Genomic DNA, 24,440 nt, shown 5'->3' on the forward strand with positions numbered 1-24,440 from the left:
ATCCGAAGCCGGGAACCTGGAACCTCTTCCGGGTCTCCCACGTGGGTGCAGGGTCCCAATGCATTTGGGCCGTCCTCAACTGCTTTCCCAGGCCACAAGCAGGGAGCTGGATGGGAAGTGGAGCTGCCGGGATTAGAACCGGCGCCCATATGGGATCCCGGGGCTTTCAAGGCGAGGACTTTGAGCCGCTAGGCCACGCCGCCGGGCCCGGAAAGGCAGATTTACAGAGAGAAGGAAAGAGAGAAAAAGATCTTCCATCTGCTGGTTCATTCCCTATGTAGCTGTAATAGCTGGAGCTGAGCCCATCCAAAGCCAGGAGCCAGGAGCTTCTTCCAGGTCGCGCATGTGGGTGCAGAGTGCCACAGCTTTGAGCCATCCTCGACTACTTTCTCAAGCCACAAGCAGGGAGCTGAATGGGAAGCAGAGCGTCCAGGACACAAACCAGAGCCCACATGGGATCCCAGCATATGCAAGGCAAGGATTTAGCCACTGAGCCACCACGCCAGGAGCTGATGTAGCATTCTTATAGCAGAAAAATAACAGCACTCATGACAATTAATTAAAGCCAGTTAAAATTATTTTCTGAAGTAAACCTGTACACATTGCTATTCTGAGGGAAGCACATATCTTACATCTGTATGCTTTTTCATGTAATTTTTGTTCCATTTTCTTATTTCTACATACATTCTAATGTGATGCTCTAGACTTACACAACAAAACAAGGAGAATGATCATATTTCCCACCACTTCACACAGAAAGCAAGAACCAAGAGCTAGGCTAAAGGCACATCATTTGTGAGAAACTGAAGAAAAAAAATCTAGAGAAACCAAGCCGGTTTCCACAGCTCAATTTTGGATGTCCACACAAGGCCATGGACAAGACGGAGAAAGACAAGGTGCTTTCATGCTGAGGCTTGTGTCACGAAGGGAACTACCCAAGCATCTTCCCGAAAAATAACGAGTCCCGAATGAGAGCTCGTGATCCAAACATTTAGAAGGGACTATTGGGACAACATGATGCTTTTAAAGGTCAAAGAGCAAAGTTAATGCAAGTGAAATACACAGGGTAAGGTTCTTCACCTTGAGGTCCTCACGGTGATCTTCAGGAACTTCTGAAGACATATCTGCCAACACGTCAACCGTTGGTTTTTCCTCTTTAGGTAGTAAAATATTTCCAGAATTGTCAAGAATGGGCTGATCTTGTTTTTTAACTAACGGCAGTTTCATCTCCTATAAAATAATTTCATGAAATGTAACATTCATATTTAGATTTGAAGGCTTACCTACCTAGGGAAGGCAATGTCTGGACACAGATTTTTTAGGATGCAACAGCAAAAATCTGACAAAATGTGGGACTGTCGCACAAAACATCTAAGTTGCATACTGTGAACAAGCAACAGGATAATCTGAATGAAGGATTTCCTAAAGACTGATTTTACGAAGCATTAGGTTGAATTCAAAGATAAACAGGCTCATTGTATGTTTCCAAGGAGCTTAAAATCTAACAGGCAAAACAATGCTTATGTTATTAATGGTAAATTAATTTCAACAAGAAGGCTAAATATCAGAAATATTGTGATCAGCTGAACAGATAGACAAAATGCGGCACAGTCACACGTTGTGGGGGGTTCCTTTCCAATGAACATACTGTATACACACACACAGCTTACTACGCACAGGAACCCCTTTTTTTAAATTTTGACTTTTTCTGAAACAGTTCCTCCTGCAGATGAATCCTGAAAACGCCTTGCTGATTCAAATAAACCACAAGAAACCACATTGTATAAAATGTTCAAGAAGGTAAAACTATACAAAAAAAAAAAAAAGGTGGAGGTGAATCTCTGGTTGCCCAGGGCTGGGAGGAAATAGAAGATGACTATCAATAAGTAGCTTTTTAAAGAAGTGATATAAAGATTCTAGAATTGATTATGGGGAATGCTGCACATTGCCGGGAACAAGCTAAACATTGCCAGTGAGTGAAATTATAGCTCAAAAAAAAAAAAAAAAACTTGTTACCAAACAACTTACAAGCTGAGTTTTTGTAATGAACTTCCTCCACCGTTTATTTAGCCGCCTCAATTCCTTGGAAATGGATGATCCGACTTCATCAGTACTGACTCCAATTAAAAAATTTCCCACTTCATTTAAGGTAATATGCTCCACATTCCACTGGGATAATACCTCAAAGGGAACCTACAGAACACACGAGCAACTTAACGACATAACATTTTGTCAATTACCCAAAATAAATCCTTACTGAGCCCAATTCTAAGCAACAGCGGATGTAAAGATTTTTTGCAAAGGCCCCGACCCCTCCTACCTATTCCCTTGGTTTTTCATCTCCAGTTCTTGCCTGGCAGCTGTCAGGCAGCTGTCATCACTCCTGGTCTCTCAAGTGGCTGATACACTTAGAGTCCAGGTTGCCAAACTGGATGAGTAAGAGAGCCCTCCTGTTTCAGCCATTCTCTCACAGAGTGGCGAGGCCAACGCAGAGTTCGCAGTTCCCATTTTTCTCGAGTCATGTCCAATAACTTAGTAGCAGCATGTTGTCCAAGACATTGCTGCGTCTTTCTCAAAACTGTAAGGATCCTTCACAGATTTCAGCAGAGTCTGGGAACTGCCATCTTCAGAGTGTTGCTTCTCTTAGAGCTATGAGTGTTCTAATCTTAGACTGTCCAAAGACCCGAGAGAGCTGCTGGGAGCCAAAGACCTGAAGTTCCAGGTCCAAGGCGATACCTTCACGACCCCCCAAATGTGCCATGGTCACTGGGTTATCATCAACTCTACTTTCACATTAATAACCCCCCCTTTTTGTTGTTATTGAGTAATTTTTGTTTCCATTTGGGAATTCTTTCATCTTAAAAGCTATCTGCATCTATGTGAAAACAAAATACATGCCAGAAAGAAAAAGCACCTAAGATAAACATAAGACAGACTACTGCACGAAGATCAAAATAATGAACAGCAGTGACATTTTTTATACACCTCTAATCTTGTGTCTAACCTAATTTGGTTTTCCTGCCGTGGAAAACTGAAATATTTTAGAGCTAAAAGCTTTCAAACAGAAACAGAAAGCTCTTTTACAGTGTAATATTTTTAAAAGTTTTATGTATTTACTTTTACTTCCGAAAGAAGCCACAGAGAGAGGAGAGCAAGACAGAGAGAGAGAGAGAGAGAGAGAGATGTTCTGTCTGTTGGTTCACTCATCAAACGCCTGCAGCAGCTGGGACTGGGCCAGGCCAAAGCCAGGACTCATCCAGATCTCCCACACAGGTGGCAGGGACTCAACTTCTTGATGTCACTGCTGCCTCCTTGCTGGACATTAGCACGTAGCCGGGGGCAGACAGGACTTAAATCCACCACTCCAACATGAGACACAGGAGTTTCCAAGCATTAGCTGTTTTAAAGAATTTATTTGAAAGACAGAATTAAAGATGGGAGGAAATAATCAGAGATATATAGTGGTGGGTAGACATTTCCCATCTTGTAGTTCGCTCCCCAAATGGCTACAACAGCCAGAGCAGGCTTAGGCCCAAGTCAGGAGAACAGAATTCCATCCAGGTCTCCCCTGTGGTGGTCAGGACCCACGTATTTGGGTCATCTTCAGTTGCCTTCAGAGGAACATTAGCAGACAACTGGGTCAGAAGTGGAGCAACCCCAGCCTGGGAAAACAGTGGAAGATTGCCTAAGTGCTTGGGCCCCTGTCCCCACGGGGGAGAGCAGTGTGGAGCCCATCTACAGGTGTTGGCTGGCTAGCCCCAGCCATTTGAGAAGTGAATCTGCAGGTGCAAGATGGCTCTCTCTTTCCTCATCCTCTCTCTTTCCCTCCCTCCCTTCTTCCTTCTCCTTTCCTCTCCCTCTCCATCTCTTTTCCACTCTCTCTCTCTCTCTTTCTGAAACTCTGATTTCATGTAAGACTTTAAAAAGTAGAGCAGCTAGGATTCAAATTGTACTTATACGGGATACTAGGGGACACAGGCAGTGGCTTGACCTGCCGGGCTTCAACACTGGCCCCGCAAATATGCCTTCACTCCTACACCAAATGCCCTCCTCCACATCTTTTCAATGCACACTGTGTCTTCCATAAGCAATTCTATAACTGCACCTCAATAAGTGTGTGTGTGTGTGTGTGTGTGTGTGTGTGTAACATCTTTCTAGCAATCATACTGGGAAGGAACTAAACTCTCTCTTGCCAAAGCCTTGCAGAATTATCCAGAAGACATGCTTACTCTTCTCCGGATTTTCATCTTTGGATATTTACTGAGGGACCCCAAACCAAACACAATGAAAAATGAAAACCCAACAGGTACCCCTGAACTGCAAATACCTCCTTAATCTGCTCCTTCTTTGTCTCCTCGAAACACGCCTTCAGTGAGCGAAGCTTTTCCATATAGGTAGCCCAGCATGCCAGAACTTTCTGTAGTGTGGACTTCACATTATATATATGTTTTTTATACATGCAAACATTATTTTCCATCGTTTTATACTGTTCATTAATATACTGACATTCTCCAGCTACAATATTAGCAAAACAAGGAATTAATCTTGGAAACTAGGTTTTTGTTCATAAAATAATACCATTAGGAAAACTATTTACATAGTAATAGACTATAGCAAAATAAATACACGCTCTGTTTATATTAAAAGTGAAAGCAAGAATTTTCCCAGGAAAACATGCCTGTGAAGCTGATTTCTGAAGCATTAAGTACAAAGAAGGCAAAACAGACAAAATGTTATTTTTAAAAGCCATGCCATTGAAAACTAATTAAAACAACTTTACCCAAATCTTTATAAATTTCTTCACACTTTTGAAAAGAAGTGTCAATTTGAACCAGGAGCCCTTTTTCTTCAATAAATTTCTGGTGGGAAAAAGAGACAAAGGACATTGACAATTTTTCCTATTCAACATGTTCTAAGACATCCAAATAATGACAGACATGAGCGTAGTTCAAGGGGTTCAACAAGTGAAACTAAAGACATGTTTGTGTTGGTGTAGAACGATTTTTGAATCCACGAACAGTTTTTCCATGAACTTCTTGTAGACCCTTGCTAGACACTCGTGAGCTACACAGCTGCCCAAAATCTCCTTCGGAAACACCACTCATTTAGGTCGGAAGAGAAGCACCTTATGAAAAGGCGTAGAGACCCAGGAGACACCAGTGGAGAGGCACTACAGAGGAATGACACCTGACGGGTGACCTTGATGGAGGGATACAATTCTCCAACCCTTTTCCTTTTGAAGGAAAAGTCAAATAAGGATTGGTGGCAATTTAAAAATTTCCTCCAGCATGTATTTCATTAATATGACCTAATTGCTGTTAGTTACACTCTTATCCCACATGTTTTATCAAAGTGAGCAATTGCATTTGAAATATATAGGTTATATGATTACTAGGTATCTTTGATCATACCAAAAAATTCCAGACACTAGCTTTAACCAAGTTCTGCTATGAAAAATATATTATTGCTACACTAATTATGCATAACTGAGATGATCATTTAAATGAAAGAATGAAGATTCAAAAAGGTTTAAAACTACTCAAAGTCTATCATAGAATGATGCTTCCTTTGGGGGAATATACAGTATCTAAATCATAAGCTTTAAGTAATTTTTTTCTCATCACATTTTTCAATTTTTGTATTGAAATCTATAATCTGGATTCTTGGATTCTGCTCCCCACCCCCTAATTCCAAAATGGATGGAAAGAGAGAAGGGTTAAGCCTAACTAAAACTAACATTTCTTTGCTGCTTTAGTTTCAGTTTACACATGAACAAATTTACTTCAATCACTTGAAACCTTCTTTCCACAAATTGGAAAAAATAAAGCAAAAAAAAATTAAAATTCCCAAGAAGAAAAGAAGATAAATTGTTTTTCCTGCTAGTAAATCCTAAGAGAGCTAAGATCTAATCATTCTTAGAAAAATACAATGATTGAGGAAAACTGTGAATCTGAAAAGGAAAAAAAAAAAAGTATATACAAACTTCCAGGAATGGAATTCTTGAGGGAAAAAAAATGAAATCACTAGAATGTGGATTGGCTTGGACAGCTCGGGAACGAACCCATTGCAAGGGGAAGACGCTGAGGTACACGAGACGCTGTCTCTCCCTCTTTCCTGCACCTGCCATTGTTTCAGGCCGTGTGTACGCAAAGGAGAACCCCTAAGAAAATCCATCTGAACACTTGCAGAGTTCATGGGCAATCCTGACAAGGGCAAATGCTCCCCGGGACCCAGCTGTGGGGAACAGCTGCCTGTGATGCAAAATTCACAGCTCACATGCCAGTCTTCCTGCAGCACTTCCACAGAGGCCTTGTTCCCATATCTGGCGTTCCATACTTCCAACCTCGATCTCACTTCATGCAGCAATCCAAGAACCGAGCACCTGTGGTAATGGAACTCCAGGAGCGCAGCAAAATTCCTCCCCGCAATGTTGTTGATTCTGGAAGACAGTGTGGGTTTTAGTGATTAGCTTAATATCATCCACTTAAAATGAGAAACCCATTTGGTGTTTTCTTGTTTTTTTTTGTTTTTTTTAATATTGGATCTTAAAACACAGGGAGCTCAACTGTCTCCTAGCATGGTTTTGTTTATAGGTAATGTAAAACACTGTATCTAGGTGAAAAAAACAACAACACTTAACAAGGAACATTCTCTAAATGAAACATTATCTTTTTTGAGAAATTCTACTTAAAGAATGCTGACTTACAAAATATTTTGCTACCTTTGAAAACTTTTCCGCAACTTAATGATAGCATAACTTAAAAGCTGATATATCAATACAGCTTTCATTGTTCAGGCTTCAAACACCTGCTATTATAATAAATTGCTTATGAGCAATCACGAAAGAGAAAGCGTTGCAGGAAAACATTTATGGTTTTCATAATTTATAAAATGCCTTCGTTTACTTCTTCACATTTGATCTAGTATCCTCTGATACAGGAATAGAGCAACCATCACTGCCCTATATATTTAAATATGCAAATACATGGGACATACGTGTAAGTATATACAGGTAAATAGATGTCCTAGATATTTTCAAATGAGAAAACAGGGCCCAAAAAGACAGCACTCAGGGTCTCACTCTAAGTCCAAAACATTTCCCAAGTACTCTATCGTCCAATAAAAAAAGAAGTGAGACAGCACAATAGGTTGCTACTATTAAATAACGCATGACTGCACTGTTTTCACGGAGCGTTCTTGTTGGAACGTATCTCCAACTCCGCAGTCTGTGGCCCTCGAAGCACTAATGCGGATGGTCCCAGCGGCTGTGAAATGGCAGTGTTACAAACCGTCTTTTCATCTCCTCCAATTTGTCAGGTGGTACCAACGGCAAGTGCTTCTCATCTCTGTTTTCAAATGCCGTGAGAGTATTCAAATTGTGGTCCCATTCATCCATCAGACTCTGAAAAGACATGAAGCACAACACATTAGTTGAATTATTATCTTCCACTATAATCGAGGGTACATTAATCTCACGTGCATAATATCTTTTTAAAAAATAAATCACAGAGCCCATTTTTTTCTGTTTGGATATTGGTTTAGCTGCTTTATGGTCTACATGCTAAAGGCTTAGTCCCCATGACGGTAATACCTGGGGATGGCACAGTTTTCAGCAGGAGGAGCCCAACAGGATGTTCTTAGGTGCCTGGGGTGTGGTTTTCCCCAGAGGGTTGGTATAAAAGTCTGGGTGTGGGCCCCGCCACTCCCTACAGCTTGGCTCCCCTGTAAATCCCTCCTCTGGATGCACCGCCAATGGCCACGGGCTCCCGTGAGAGCTCCAACCTGTGCCGTGCAGTCTGTACTTTGAAACTCCCAGACTGTAAGCTAAATAAACCTTTCCTCTGCATGGAGTTGCCTCAGGTAATTCACCACAGTGGGAAAAAGTCAACCATTACGGTTCCTTTTTGGAAAGGTTCTTCTTCTTCTTTTTTAAAGATTCATTTATTTTTATTGGGAAAAGTAGATGTACAGAGGGAAGAACAGACAAAGACCTTCCATCCACTGGCTCACTCCCCAAATAGCCACAATGACTGGAGCTGAGCCAGCTGTCCAAAGCCAGGAGCCAGGAGCCAGGAGCCTTCTCTGGTTCTCCTACGCACATGCAGGGTCCCAAGGCTTTGGGTTGTCCTCCACTTCTTTCCTAGGCACAAGCAGGGAACTGGCTGGGCAGTGCACTAGCTGGGACACGAACCAGTGCTCATATGAGATGCCAGTACCGGTAGGCAGGATTACCTGAGTGAGCCAACACACCACACTCTGCACTTTATTTTTCAATTAAGACTTATGAATACATTTATTCTTCATACAGGTCCTAAACTTGAATGTTTTACAAACAGGCAGAGTGCAGTTTCCTTGGCAAAATTATCATCAGGTTATATTGTTGTCTGGTGTATTGTCCATTTTTTTCTGGGCTCAAATGCCGCATATCTCAAACATCAAATTCTTCCATGCCATTCTGATGAAAACCCAATCCTCCCTATGTTACAGTTAGTTTAGAATTTGCTGGACTCAATGGGTCAATTTAAATTAGCACAGTGGTCATAAACATGAAGGCATCTTTCTGTTGTGATGGTGGTGGTGGTTAAAATTTAGGCAGACTTATAGAAAAAGGGAGACAGAGATAGGGAAGAGAAAGATGAAAGAGATAAAAATCTTCCATTTAATGTTTTACTCTCCAGATGGCTGCTGGGCTGGACTGGGTCGGGCTGAGGTCTGGAGCCCAGAACTCCATCGTGGTCTCCCACCTGGATGCAGGGTTCAAGGACTGGGGCCATCTTAGGCTGCTTTCCCAAGAGCATTAGCAAGGAGCTAGATCAAAAGCCAAGCAGCTGGGTCTTGAATGAGAACTTATATGGGATTCTGGTGTCACAGCTGGCGGCTTAACCCACTTTGAAACAATGCCAGCCCCGGTGGTTTCTTCTGAGTTTCCGAAGTCTCCAGACCAGCATGCATTCGACCTAACAGGTAAGATTACGGTTAAAATGTCTACATCCCGTATCAGAGTACCTGGCTTCCATGCCAGGCTCCACTCCTAACTCATGCTTGCTACGGTTTATTTATTTATTTGCAAGGTAGATCAACAGAGAGGGAGAGAGAAAGTCACTAGTGGCTTAACCCACTGCGTCGCAATGCAGGCATCGTGACTCAAGCTTCTTACTAAGGCTCATCCTAGGACAGCAGTGACAGAGCAAGTGGTTGGGTTCCTGTGATGTATGTGTCCAACCAGGATGGAGCTCCCAGCTCCCAGCTTGGGCCCCAACTAGAGGCTGATGCAAGTATTTGGGAACCGAGCCAGCAGATGGGATTAAACTCATACTTATATAAATTAATTTATTTACTCTTATTAGAGTACTTGTGGGCTAAATCATTCTAAAGTATCCTTAAATACCCACTACCTTTCTTTCCAGAATAATGTCTTCCTCAAGAAAGGTTCTTGGAACTGGTACCATGGCTCAATAGCCTAATCCTTCACCCGCAAGTGCCAGCATCGCACAAGGCACCAGGTTCGAGTCCTGGCCAGTCCACTTTCCATTCAGCTACCTGCTCATGGTCTGGGAAAGCAACAGAAGATGACCCAAAGCCTTGGGACTCTGCACCCACATGAGAGACCCAGAGGAGGCTTCCAGCTTTAGACAAGCTCAGCTCCAGTCCTTGCAGCCCTTTTGGCAGTGAACAAGTGGATGGAATATCTCTCTATCTCCTATCTGTAAATCGGCCTTTTGGGTATAAATGACAAAGCCTAGATTTTCCCATTCCTTTTTTATGTTCCAACCTTGAACAAAGTCATTTTCTCCTGTGTCAGTGCCATGGCTTCCACGCAGTCCTGGGAGGCTGGCAAGTCGCCATCCACTAGCTCCTCCAGCGCCTGCAGCCAAGCTTCCGTCTGATGGAGAGGTGAGGGCAGGGCACGATTCAGCTCTGTTTTCCACAAGCTAATCTAGAAAAAAAAAAAAAAAAAAGAAAATATTTTTCAGGAGAACTTTCCTAGTTCATGTCCAAGCAAAGAGCATGTTTGCTGCAAGCCAGCACTGACATGAGTCAAAGGTAAAGGTGTCTTCTTCCTCAATGGCTAACCTCCTCAGCTCCTCCACCTGCTCAAAAGTGTAAGAATCTGCGACATAAAAAAGAACGAATGTGGGTCTGGTGTGGTAGCCTAGTCGCTAAACTCTTCATCTTGTATGTGCCGGAATCCCCAACGGCCAAGGGTTTGTATCCCGGCAGCCCTGCTTCCCATCCAGCTCCCTGCTTGTGGCCTGGGAAAGCAGTCGAGGACAGCCCAAAGTCTTGGGACCCTGCACCCGCGTGTGGGAGACCTGTAAGAAGCTCCTGACTCCTGGTTTCAGATCGGCGCAGCACCAGTCGTTGCGGCCGCTTGGGGAGTGAACCATCGGATGGAAGATCTTCCTCTCTGTCTCTCCTCCTCTCTGTAATCTGACTTTCCAATAAAAATAAATAAATCTTTAAAAAAAAAAAAAGGGCCAACCAGATAATGAAAATGCCCAGCTCTTGCCTGCACTGCCTAACAAGAGAACAGATAAGTACCGGGCAGAATGTGGAAAATGAGGCAGCATTCAGCACAGAGGCCCAGGGAATTAGAGGGGCGTGGGGAGTTGAATGAATGTCAAGTCCAGACTGAAGACCAGAATTCCTTTTTTTTCTACAGATGTATTTATTTGAAAGGTAACAACAGAGAGGGAGGAGTCTGAGAAAGAGACCTCCTGTGCACTGATTCACACTCCAAACAACCGCAACAGCTGGGCCGGAGCCAGGCCAGAGTCAGGAGCCCCGAACTGCCCCCGGGTCTCCCCGACGGCCATTAACCACTGCCTTCCAGGTGCGCCAACACAGAACTGGGACTTGAGCAGGCACTGTAAGATGGGGTGCCAGCACAAGTGGCCGCTTAACCCACTGTGCCAAAATGACTTTCCTGAGGGAAAGAAATCTGAAGCTCAAAAGAAATTCATCCAAGACCGTCATCTCATCTCCTGACAACCCCACTAAGATGTAACATTTCATCCAAACGCACGCAAGCTTTAATCTCGTTCGGGCCATTTTCATTCCAAAGTCACCCAGATAAAGATCAAATATAAACAAAAACTTGTTTCACTTAAATCACTTCATCGCATCAGACTGTGGGTCCGCACTCTGCACTTTTATCTTCCTGCGGTCTCATCAACTGAATGAATTATTGCTACTCTTAAAATTGAGCAGGATAAAGATTAGACAAAAATGTATCTATGATATGGTTTGTGCAATTTGCCATTAATCCAATCAAACATATTTTAGGGTGCCTATTATGTGTATAAACAAGGATGCCTGGAAGAAATTCCAAGAGAGACGTGAAACAGAGCACCTCCTGGGTACATGCAAGAGTTGTACACAGGCCTGGAGTCATGGAAGATCTGACCCCAGTGGCTGATGTTTTGCTGTCCCTTGGAATGTTGTCTCATTCCATTCTTCCCACAGTAGAGCTACTTATCTCCCCAGTGCTTGGAATTGTTATGGGCTATTCTGACCTTGTGGAAACTCAGCCAGTCTGGACTCCGCGCAGCTGCTTTCCCACCACTTACACTATGCTTCTGTAAAAGTATAAAAACCCTCACTTTCTTTGTCTCAGTGAGTTATCTCGCGATATGATGGCCACACTGCTACAATAATAAAAATTCAGTTCTGGGGCCCAGCGTGGTGGTCTAGTGGCTAGCACTGGTATGCCCCGGGATCCCATATGGGAGCTGGTTTGTGTCCCATTGGCCCCGCTTCCCATTCAGCTCCCTGTTTGTGGCCTGGGAAGGCAGTCGAGGACTCCCCAAAGCTTTGGGACCCTGCACCTGCGTGGGAGACCCAGAGGAGGCTCCTGGGTTAGTATTGGATCGGCTCCAGCTGTTGCAGCCACTTGGGGAGTGAATCAGCACAGGGAAGATCTTCTCCCTGTCTCTCCTCTGTATATCTGAATTTCCAGTAAAAATAAATCTTTAAAAAAAAAAAAAGAAAGAAAAGAAAATTCAGTTCTGCATGACCTCATGTCCTCCGTTGATTCATCTCACACAATGGAACTATCCAGAAGACATTTAGCCAGCAACCAGTCCAGGCGCAAGAAGAGGACGAACCTAGGCTCCTTTGAAGGGAGTCAGGTGGAACTAACTGTTCCCACCACAGAGCAGGACATATCTAATGTTATGATTCTCTCTCTTGCTTTCTCTTTTCCTCTGTCTCTCTGCCTTGCAAGTTTATTTTCTCAAAAGGCATATGGTAAAGATAATTCTACAGTCTCAGATTATTAACTGTATGTCACTAGGACTAGAGATGGAGAAAGAATAAAGGCAAAGAGGCTTTATTGCAAATTTTAATAGAAACAAGTTGGCATTGCTTTTATTATATCTCATTACTTGCACATTTGCAAAGGACACAAGGTAAACCAGAAAACTGATAGATGCTTGAATTCAGGGGAAGCTAACACTGATATCTCTTATTCAACTACTATTCCAGATGAAGCTGTCAGAAGAAAGCTGTGTACTGTTTAAATGAAACCAGCCCTGTGTTTCCTGGCTCAATATTTACGTAGCAAGCAGGAGGGGAAAACTGGAAGGTGATGTTTACCTTCAATTCCTCCCCCTTTCTCACTGAACACAGAAAGCTGGTTCCACACTTTCCTGCTCAATCACTTGTGAATTTGGTTAAAAATAGATAGAAGATCTTATCAGGTCAAAAATCACATAATCGTTCTCTTTTCCATAACAGGCTTAAAGTGAAACCTTAAAATGAATCTCAAGCTATTCAACAAGAAACTTGTTTAGATGCTATAACTTAAATACACTTGATGACTTAAAAATCAGCAAGTCTCATCTCTTTACATACAAGAAAATAAGCTGCGGTCACCTAAGGAATGGGTTTCTAAGCTACCATCAACATGCAGTACTTCAAGCAACATCTCGGTATTTCAGGCAGTTCTTACAAATTCTATTCAGCAAATTCGGCCAGGTCTCCATGCCCTGGAACAGCCTCAACTCTACAGGCGATATCTTCCTTGTCAGCTTCTATTTTGCTAGGGACCTGTCACACTCACGGCTCTCGTCCTTCAGAGCTGTGAGCAGGGTAGAGGCTGACCACCCGGTGGGTGTCAGACACAAGGTTGGGGCAGTGGGTGCAGCTGCCCTAGCCCTTCCACGAGGGCACCTAGATCGAGTCATTGCACGCCTGCTCGGCACACTCAGTATTAGGTGTGAAAGACAAGTACTCTCCGTGTGGGACCAGAGTGAGAATAAGTGACTCTATGAGTCACATGGCTTCTTTGTAAATTCCTTAAAGTGAAACAACACATCCTGTTATTTATCTGAAAAGCAGAATGGCAGGAAAAGGCGGAGGAATGGGGAAATTGAAGTGCCTGGGTTCAAGTACTATCTTCATTCCTGATTCCAGTTTCCTGCTAATGCAGACCCTGGGAGTCTACAGGTGATAGCTTACACACTTGGTTCCTGGCCACACGTGGGAGATCTGGAATGAGTTTCCAGGGGCAGCAATCAGCCTGGCCCCACCCCAGTTGTTGTTTAGGGAGTGATCCAGCAGGCATTTGAGAGAAATCCAGCAGGCTTTCTCTTTCCTTCCCTCTTTCTTTCTCTGTGTGTCTTTCCAATAAATACAGACAAAATTACACTACCAAATGCTTATCCTTTTTAATGTTTATGGAATATTATATCCAATAATTGCATAAAACATACATGTTTTTCTCAAGTACACACAGTTTTGGACCAGAAACTGGTCCATAAACCAAGTCTCAATAACTTTAAAAGGATGAAAATCCTAGTTATACTCAGACACACTGTGACAGCCTGGACAATAGAAAATGGTGACAGTAAGGCTAGATCTCCTGAAACATCTCTGGGACATGTTCATAACGCGACATTTGCTACCTCAGCTTCTTGGAAAGTCCCAGAAGGGGAGTGAGAGTGCTTATCACAAGAAAACATCTCATTCCAGGATGAGATCTTGTTTTTTGTTTGGTTTTGGTTTTATAGTTTATGCAGTAAGCGGATTGTCCCAAATTGGCTTTTCTATATGAAATTGGAAGGACCTGTTTGCCTGATTCTATTCACTACTAGGTGAACACATGCAGCTCTTACTGATTGGATAAAGTGCATGATGTTTAAACTGATTGGGTATCTGTGTTTCATGCCAGTATAGTTGATTAGATAGTTTGTATCGCGCACTGATGTAAGCTTAGTTGATTGAATGATTTGTATCATGTACCAGTGTGTTTTAGTTGACTGGATGATTGAAACTTAAAAACCCCTGAACACAGTAGACTAGGGCTTCTCCCCTCTTTAAACATGGTGGAACAGGACAGTCTGCCAGCCAGTGAATAAAGACTCCTGAGCTTCTGAGGGTCTGCCTCTGACTCATTTCTGGGATGGATTTGGTCAACTCTCAACAGCACATATATGCATTCATCCTCGCACATTCTCTCTGGTTTTATTGCTATTCCCCTCAAGTGCCTATTGATACTGAAGAACCAATCAGCTATAGACAACCTAAGGAAAAGCAAAAACTGATGGCCAAAACACCTTTGGGTAAGCTTGCATTCGTTCAAACTGGAGGGCCAAAACTTTCAACAGATGTAACCACAACCCAAATGATGACATGAAGAACATTAATGAACACAACTCCATTTTCTAGTGAAGCAAATACCCTTTTACAGAATTTCTCATGAGAGTCTAAAGAGAAATCCTCATTGGATCCCACAAAGCCATCCATTGAACACATTCTTCTATTCAATGTAACGTAGCTACCTGCTGGTTGAGACTATCCCAGTCGCCTCTCAACTGTAACTCTTCCTCATTCAGCTCTCCTGGATGCTTCTTCACTGGCAGCAGGTCCAAGAAGGATGTTTTTTCTCCATTGAATGATTCCATAAAGGACAGGAAGTTCTACAATTAGAAGAGTATTTCAAGGATGAAAACATTGATTCCCACTTGTAAAATGCAATCTGTTTTAAGACTGATAGCTCTACAGTTAAGTTTTACTTAAGTAAAAGTAAAATCCCTTCAACACGTGTCCTCTGAAGGATTGCGCTTCTTTCCTCGGGGCACTCTGTGAATTCATGTGTCAGCCTAATGACTGTTGGCTGACAACTCGTGCATTGCTACTGGAATGGAGCGTCAAGGCCACTCAGCTCTAGATGACGTCATGCACAACATGGGAGTCTGTCCTCCCCAAATACATGTTCACAACAAAGCAGGAATGAAAAGACACAGGGAGCAGGCATTTGGCACAGCAGTGAAGACGTCACTGGGGATTCCCACGTGCCACACTCAGGAGTGCCTAGGTTCGAGTCCTGGCTCAGCTTCCTGTCCATGCACACTCCACAAGGCAACAGGTGACGGCTCCAGTACTTGGATCCCTGCCATCCATGTGGAAGACACAGACGGCATTCCAGGCTCCTGGCTTCAGCCTGATCCAGCACTGGTGTCCAGGAAATGAACTAACAAATGAAAGACCCATCTGTCTCTTTGCATCTCCGTGGTTTTCAAGTAAATAGTAACATAAAGAGTAGATGTGAGGAATTTTGACATTAAATGATTTTCAAAGGACTGATAATTGTCTGAATTTACTTTCTATGCTACTTTACATAAATTTTCATAAACACTTTGTCAATGCATTCAAAATTTCAATAAGGAGGAAGCAGGAGTTTGGCCTAGCAGCTGAGCTGCTGGTCCGAACGTTCATGTCACATATCAGAGGGCATGGGTTCAAGTCTTCACTCTGCTCCCAAATCCAGCTCCTTGTTAGTGCAGATTCTGACAGCCAGCCAAACTCAGCCCGGCTCAGCCCTCACCACATGGGCAGCGGGGAAGTGAAGCAGTCAGTGGGAACTGTGCTTCCTTCTCTCTCTCTCTCTCTCTCTCCCTATTTTTCAGCCTCTCAAATTGAGAACAAAATCAATAAGGGTTTTCTCAGTTTGTGTTTGTATGAAATGCTGATGGGTTAAAATTTACAATTCTACAAATGTTTTCTTTTTAAAGATTTAGTTATTTATTTGAAAGGCAGGGCTACAGAGAAAGAGAAAGAGAGAGAGAGAGAAAGAAAGAGAGAGAGAGAAAGAGAGAGATCTTCCATCTGGTCCACTTCCCAAATGGCTATAACAGCCAGGTCTGAGCTACGGTAAAGACAGGAGCCAGGAGCTTCATCCATACCTCCCACATGGGTGCAGGGGCCAAAGCACCAGGGCCATTTTCTTCTGCTTTCCTAGGTGCATTAAGAGCAAGCAGAATCAGAAGTGGAGCAGCCAGGATTCAAACCACAACAGAGATGCCTGAATTGCAGGCGGTCACTTAACTCACTGTACCACAACTTGGGTCCCCCCAATTTTTTTTTAACATTCTTTTATTCGTGTGTGTGTGCATGAGAAAGAGAGATGCCCTACCTGCTGGTCATATCTGAAATGTTCACCACAATCAGCAAGCCGGGTTGAAGCAGGAGCTAGGAAATTCAACTGTGCCTCCCACAGGGACCAGCGCCTGCTGCTCTCAGAGTGCACAAGAGCTGAACCTGGGGGCTGAAGCTGAGACAGGACTCAAACCTAGACAGCTCACATGACACAGAGCTGACTCTAGTAGCACCTTAACCACCGCTCCAAGTGTCCATCCCACAGCCATACATGTCGATGAGATTTTAAATTTTCTTACCAAATCAAGAATCGTTTAATTCTTTCCGATAATTAATAACTTCACAAAACTTCCACTTAAGAAACTAAAAATCTGTAGCATATTATTATGTCAGAGACATACAAGAGATACTCAACAAACCTCATGAAAATATGTAATAGGAAAACCTTACACATGAATTTCTAATATCTGTGCTATCATAAATCTGCATTTTAATTCCATTTCATGTGAACTTTCTGAGGTACCCTTGTATGTGAAAATAAGGAAGTGCCAGTGGATGTTGAATAACTTATCATTAAAAAATAAACCTGAGGCCAAAGCGAAGAGGAAACAAGCATGAAAAGCGTCTATGGTTCAGGTCAAAAATTTTGAGTGCTGGGTCCCTGTCACCAATCATGACTCCAAACCATAAATGAGGATTTGGCACCCAGGCCACGCAGAACACTGAATGTTGGAGTTGAAAGGGCTGGGCTTGCCATCCTTCCCTTAATACACAGGGCTGTAAAGGTGTAACCACTCTCCATGGCTCATAGCGCTGTCTCCAGCTGATTCCAGACAGAGACCTGGCGGCAACTGTGGAGCAACAGCCTGGACCACAAATCCCAAGAACCAGGGCTTCATCGCCTTCCCTGTGGCTCCTGTGAGTCCTCCAAAGAACAAGGACACACCCAGGCGAAACAGGCAGCTCTGGTCTCCATCAGATGCCCCAACCTCCACCTGCCGGGGGCCGTGTAACTTTCGAGAAGTCCCTTGCTCTCTTGAAGCCTCTTTGGCCTCCCTGGCCCAGCTGGAGGAACACAAACTCCAAAAGATGTTTTAACGTGGAAAATGTGCTTTGTCAGCAAGGAGCCTGGTACACAGCCAATGCACAACACGTCGTGACAAGGACAACTGTCACCGTTCCCCAAGGGCCTCCTTGCTGGAGCTCCTGCACTGCTGAGGAACTGTGGGGTACCCAGGCCTGGGTGTCTGTTGTGCAATGTTGCTTCTATAAAGCATGTTCTACGCTGAGCCAGAGATTGGAGAACTTGTACGGCAGAGGCCAGTATTCTAAAACTAATATTCCATCTGTTCAACTATCCAACTTCAAGGTGAGGCTTGGAAAGTAGCTCTCAACTCAACACCATCTTATCGATGAGAACAGGTGTCTGTGGCCATGGCAACTGACACAGCGTGGCAAGTCCTGCTCTGAAACCTTGCTGCTCAAAGCCGTGCAAGGATCAACAGGATCCAGGTTAGGAATGCAGAGGCTCAGGCCCTGCCCAGAACTCCTGAACACAATGTGCATTTAGCGAGACACATTCTAGTCTCAGTTGCCCTGTCCTAGAATTCAGCCCTATACCCTGGAGTTCATGTATTATTTAAATAACTCTGAAAGAATTTCCTAAAAATGCATGACAGGGTCTCCTTACAAAGACTGAGCTGCAAACAGCCGTGCAGTCGTACTTACGTGATACTTATTAAAGTACGGCTCGTTTTCAGACTCTTCCAGCGCCTTCTGCAGCTTGTTCCGCTGCTGTCTCAGCCAGTCTGCAGCATCCTTCACCCCTCCCTGCAATTCACACACACACTTATGCTATCTCGCACATAGACTTGGCAACTTCAGTAAAATTAACAACTTGAAACAGCAGTGACAAGCTGTTAGAAACCCTTGACTTATTGTATCAAAGAATAATTTTGATTGTTCACATAACACCTTCAATTTTAAGATAAAACGGAAACCAGCATCTGAACACAATAATGTGCTTTAAAAAAATACAAGCATGTTATTTCTCTCTCTCTTCTTCTCTTTCTCCCTCCCTTCCTCCTTCCCTCCCTTTCTTTCTGGCTTACCCATCTCGGTTATTATACTTGGGAGAATAATACTGTTCTTTGATTTAATTTGAAAGGTAGTTTTACATAGAGAGAAGGAAGTCAAAGGGATTGTCCACTCCCAAGTGGTTCCAATGGATGAAGCTGAGCTGATCAGAAGCCAGAAGCCAGGAGTTTCTTCTGAGTCTCCTACATGGGAGAGATGGGCTAAGGGACTTAAGCCATCCTTGCTAATTTCACAGACCAGTGTTAGGGATATGGATCAGAAGTGGAACAGCTGGGACACAAATTGGCACCCAATATAGGATGCCAGCACCACAGGTGGAAACTTACCATACCATACAACGGTGATGGCCACTGAAGAGGATTATTTTAAACCACATCTTTATAGGATGCATTTTAAAAGACCGTTTTCCGATACCTCTAAACATGAGGTCATTTAAGACATGTTCACACCCAGCAAAAACACTAACATCAATATCTCTAAGAGGCCAACGTCATGGCTCAGTGGGTTAAGCTGCTGCCTATGACATGGGCACCCCACACCCAGTTCCACTTGCAGCTGCTCCATTTTTGATCCAGCTCCCTGCTTCCATACCTGGGAAGGCAATGGGAGGTGGCCAAAGAACCTGAGGCCCTGCCACCCACATGGAAGAGCCAGATGGAATTCTTAGCTTCTGGCCTTGGCCTGGCCAAGCCCCAGCACTGGCAGTCATTTGGGGAGTGAACCAGTGAGTGCAAGATCTCACTCTCTCCCTCCCTGCCTCTCACTCTCTGTAACCCTCCCTTTCAAATAAAAAAAAAAAGTTTTTTTTTTCTGCACCAAACTAAACTTACCTCTGAATTGCATTTATTTACTTTTTCCTACTAAGTAAGAGTTTGTTTCTAGCATTTTTGCAACCAATTTCATGCACAGTTGAATTTTTAATTGTGGCTTGGAATGTGGAAATTAATTAGGGAAGGGTAACTGCTCAACAGGTCAGAAATGAATGACCCGAATTACAAGCCTAAGTCTCAGCTGGAGTTTTCACAGTCAACAACAAGCTGGCTTCTCCTCTCAATCCCAACAGCTGAGAAAACACAGGCCCGATTTGTCAAATAAAATGCATGTGAACATGGGTGAGGGTGTAGTTTAAAATCACTTTCACTAAATTCAAAGCACTTGCTTATCTTCATAGAGGCACAATAAGTTTCTTTTCAAGTCAATAATTTTCATAAAATTTATACACATAGTACTTTGTGTAATGGACTGAAAGAGAAAGGGAAAATTTAAATACCCAAATGGCAATGTAATAGTAACTCAACAAATGGGGACCAACAGAGGCATACAATGCTTCCATTTCTACAAATGATGTCATTTTGTTGACATGAAGCCAAGCATCTTGCCATGAAATGATGGCGATGATTGCACAAGCACATAAATACACTAAAAACCACAAAATAGGACTCTTTGAAGAGTTGGACTTTATGGGAGCTAATTAAGATTACAACAGACAAAATTCTGATAGCCAAGATTAATTTGTCTGATATGGACCCTACCTTGAGACAGTTTAGATAATTCTGAAAAGGTTAACAAATTACATCACTTTTGAATAAAAAAAAAAAATTAGGCAAAATGGATCTATAGCAAAAGCATTCCTGGCTGCCAGAGATAGGAAGCAGAGATGAGAAAGACACCCAGGGGACATGATGTCAATCAAAAGTGGTTTATATCATGGCTGGTATCCATTTGTCAAAGCTCAAGGGAATGCACATTAAAATCACCACATTGTGTTTTAATGTATTACACATTATAGGATATAACATTATATGTAAATGTAACAAATTTTATATAAATATGTTAAATCACATATTATATGCAAATTATACCTTCACGTTTTACTGGTAAAGCAGCAGGAGGTACAACAAAATCAAGCCAGACTTGTACTTCTGAAGACATACCTGAGACTCGTGTCTAGCCACAGGTGCATCCTTGGAATACCGCAGAAACTGCGCCACGTAAGTCATGATGGACTTTTCATCAGGATTAACAACATCCACATCTGCAAGACACATCACACTCAGTGAGCTGTGGATCAGCACAATGAATCTTCAAGCACAAGCCATGCCATGGTCTGTGCAAACTGCCTCACAGGCTCCTGAAACGAACCAAAGCAGCCAGTCAACCATGCACTTCCACCCACTCTTGAGTCACAGCTGTGTTACGGCTACAAGCTCACATCCAGAGTCAAACAGATCGAATGCTGGATCGGGCCATGCAGAGCCTCAATTTCCTAGTAATAACATGTCACTCTGGGTGTTGTAGGGACAAGTGCATCAACAGCCAGAGAAGGTGGAAAGGTGAGAACAAAGCCGTCTTCTTTCTGGGGACACAAGAGCGGAAACCGCTCCCGGCGTGCAGGAACACACAGCCCCTGGAATCTGTTCTGAACACACTCTGCGTTTCTGCAGCAGAGCAGATCCACCATCTCACATGTGTGGAAGGCATGTTCAAGCCATCATTTAGTCAGTCATTCATGGAACACGTTCACGGAGGGTCTTCTACGGACAATGCGGGTGCAGGGTCCCAAGACTTTGGACCATCCTCAACTGCCTTCCCAGGACACAGGCAAGGAGCTGGATGGGAAGTGGGATTGCCAGGATTAGAACCTGCGCCTATAAAGGATCCCGACGCATGCAAAGCGAGGACTTCAGCCACTTGTCTACAGCACCGGGCCCCAAAAATAAAATATAAAGAAAACAATTTACAGTGAAGTGTACAAAATGAAGTAAGCAAAGTTTAAAACATTAAATTCTTCAAATGTAGAACTTCTCCAAGTTTATAAGTTAAATAGACCATTATATCATAGAGAGGGAGTGTAAAATGAACACTTGAGTTGGGCTTGTCTCTTGGTATAATGCCAAAACATTCAAGACTCACTGAGTCACATTCAACGTAACAAATACCCACACAACGGATATATGTCAGCAACAGGCAGGGACTAGGAGGATATGCAGGACACAGTCCCTGCCCACAGGGAGCCTGCATCACTCCTATGGTCATCCAACAAGGAGTAGCTGGAGTCGTGCAGGTTCAACTGTGGCCTGAGAGGCCGGCATCTGATATGTGTGCCAGCTCAAGATGGAGCTGCTCTGCTTCGATTCAGCTCATGTGCGTGGGCAAGCGGCAGCAGATGGCTGCGGTGCCTGAGGTCCTGCCACCCATGTGGAAAACCTGGTGGATTTTCTACGTCCGTGGCTTCAGTCTGGCACAGCCCTGGCTATTGCAGTCATTTGGGGAGTGAATCAAAACACGAAAGATCTCTGTTTCTCCTCTTTCTGTAACTCTTCCAAATAAATAAATCAACATTAAAAAAAAAAATAGATCTCTACATGCTCTAGTGAATGGATTCACCGGGTCCAATGAAGAGGTTAAGTAGACTAGGGTAGAAAGTAATCAGCAAAATATAAGCACATAAAAGCTATCAATACAAAGCTGGGAGTGGGAATGGTGTGACAGGCTAGTGGCTAATTCTTCGCCTGCCATCTGCCGGGCAGCATCCCATTTGGGCATTGGTTCATATCCCAGCTGTCCTGTTTCCCATCCAGCTCCCTGCCTGTGGCCTGGGAAGCAGTGGAGGATGGCTCAAAGCCTTGGGACCCTGCACCCATGTGAGAGACCCAGAGGAAGCGCCTGGCTTTGGATCAGATTGAATCAGCTCCAGCTGTTGCAGTCATTTGGGGAGTGAACCGGCGGATGGAAGATCTTTCTGTCTCCCCTTCTCTCTGTAAATCTACCTTTCCAACAAAAAACAAATACATCTTAAAAAACTGGGGGTATTATTTCAAAACAGGAAATACTCTAAAGAGTTGACTTAGTCTGTCTTTGGCTAAATATATACATATATGGGCCAAGTTCAATAAAACACTTAAGTTAAACCCTCCAGGACTGAACCATCATGTTGCTGCATTTGCTTGTTTAAAGATAGTCTTTTCAAATCAATTTTGTCTTGGGTTGGATCTTAAAAACTGCTTTAACCAGGTAAGAGGTTTCTTACCTTCTGGTTCCAGCAACCTGGGGATTTTCAGTTCCTGCTCTGCAATTCTGAAGGCCTCCGTCAGGTTGTCTTTGTTGGATCTGTGCTTCACACTTGTCATGTCTACCAGGTCTGGTCGCAAGGCGTGAATGATGGCCAGGAAAGCCAGTCCGTTTCTCCAGCTGGACTTAAAATCCGTCACACTGACAGCCTCATACCTGCCCCCAAAAGGAAAACATCAAGGCTATCAGAAATCAAACATCAACACAGCTCCACTCTCTTCACTGATCATTAAAACAGAAATCAGCGAATTAAATAAATGAAGTAAATCATTCTAGGAAAAGATTTCCTCAGGATCCTGTCATCAAATGAAAATCAAATGCCCAGTTTCAAGTAGCTCAGTGAATCACAAACATTCCTTCTCAGCATGTGGTTGGTTCCCTGGACACCGCTATGCCCTGAGCTGCACATTCTTGGGCTCAACTCTGGACATAGGGAATCAAATGTTTCAGGTGGGGCTGAGACACAAGTTTTTAAAAGCCCTCCAGGGGCCTGGCACAATGGCTCGATTAGCTAATCCTCTCCTTTCAAGAACCAGGATCTCATATGGGCACCAGCTCATGTCCCGGCTGCGCCACTTCCCACCCAGCTCCCTGCTTGTGGCATGGAAAAGCAGCAGAGGATAGCTCAAAGCCTTGGGACCCTGCATCTGCATGGGAGACTGGGAGGAGGCTCTGGGCTCCTGGCTTCAGATGGGCTCTGCTCTGGCCATTACAGCCACTTGGGGAGTGAACCAGTGGATGAAAGATCTTTCTCCCTGTCTCACATTTTCACTGTATATCTGACTTCCCCCTCCAAAATCATAAATCTTAAAAAAATAATAAAGTAAATAAAAACCCTCCACGTGGCAATGATATTTAGTTGGATTCTCGTCCCTTAACATTCCATGGCCTCAGCTTTTGCACATAGCTCACGTCCCACACTAGAGGCAATGATGCACTCATTCATTGGGCCAAAATAAATGATCTACTGTGCCAAGAGATCCATGGCCAAGGCCCTATGGGGTCGGCATCACTACTCTGCTTGCAATCCCTTACTACAGATGGACAGGAAACAAGTTACAGCCTTCCCATATAACAGAATATTATGCCACCTTAAAAGTAACTGGAGCAGGTGGTTAGCCCAGGCACAGAGGAGCCCAAATTCCACATCAGAGAACCTGAGTTTGATTCCCAGCTCAGACTTTGTTCCAATGCAGACCTTGAAAAGCTACAGTGATAGCTCAAGTGATTGAATTCCTGCCACATGTGTAGAAGACCTGGCTTGAGTTCTCAACTTCCCAGCTTCTCTTGGCTATTAGGGAGTGAACCATAGGTTGGGAGTACTCTCTCTCCCTCTCTCTCTCTCTTTTTTCTCTCTCTCTGCAGTATGTCTCCTTCTGAAATAAACAATATTTAATTATTTTTTAAAAAAGGAAACTTCTGGCAGCTGCAACAACACAAATGAATCTTAAAAACACATTATGAATGAAATAACCTAGACACGAAAAGACAAATACTGGGTGACCCCACCCCCAGCAGAGACACACCCCGAGCGGTCTGCTTCATCAGGAACAGGGGCAGTCAAAGGTTGGGCATCACTGCTCAACACACGCAGGGCTGCAGTTGTGCACAATGAAAGTCCCGGACATGAACGGCGGCGATGCTGGCCCGCAGCGAACCACATGCCTGAGTACAGTCAAACCGGGAAAGTCTCATGTCTATTTCATTATAATAACAAGTCTATTTTTTAAAAACAACATTAGCTGGCCACTTTATTGAGGCTAACATTTCACACACTAGTCCACGAGGACCAGATGTGACTTGCCCTCCGCATGTCTCTTCCATCTCGACAGTCCTCTGTTGTGCAATGGTGTGTCCACACTGTGCTGCCTTCCTGTTCGGCCAAGCCATGC

General features: G+C 43.7%; 1 protein-coding gene across 1 annotated transcript in view; it reads right to left on the minus strand.

Moving 5' to 3' along the window:
* Positions 1-24,440, minus strand: part of SYNE2 (spectrin repeat containing nuclear envelope protein 2) — a 324,116-nt gene that overhangs the window by 215,266 nt on the left and 84,410 nt on the right. The window contains exons 8-18 of the mRNA XM_058655531.1: positions 22,508-22,704; positions 20,412-20,512; positions 18,109-18,210; positions 14,784-14,921; positions 9,773-9,937; positions 7,290-7,402; positions 6,277-6,439; positions 4,781-4,859; positions 4,328-4,515; positions 2,029-2,193; positions 1,081-1,230 (exon numbers count right to left, since the gene is read on the minus strand). Of these exons, the coding sequence (XP_058511514.1) occupies positions 1,081-1,230; positions 2,029-2,193; positions 4,328-4,515; positions 4,781-4,859; positions 6,277-6,439; positions 7,290-7,402; positions 9,773-9,937; positions 14,784-14,921; positions 18,109-18,210; positions 20,412-20,512; positions 22,508-22,704 (1,561 nt within the window). The remainder of the gene's footprint in view (positions 1-1,080; positions 1,231-2,028; positions 2,194-4,327; positions 4,516-4,780; positions 4,860-6,276; positions 6,440-7,289; positions 7,403-9,772; positions 9,938-14,783; positions 14,922-18,108; positions 18,211-20,411; positions 20,513-22,507; positions 22,705-24,440) is intronic.

The sequence above is a fragment of the Ochotona princeps genome, chromosome 26, assembly GCF_030435755.1.
Source record: "Ochotona princeps isolate mOchPri1 chromosome 26, mOchPri1.hap1, whole genome shotgun sequence".
Lineage (NCBI taxonomy): Eukaryota > Metazoa > Chordata > Mammalia > Lagomorpha > Ochotonidae > Ochotona > Ochotona princeps.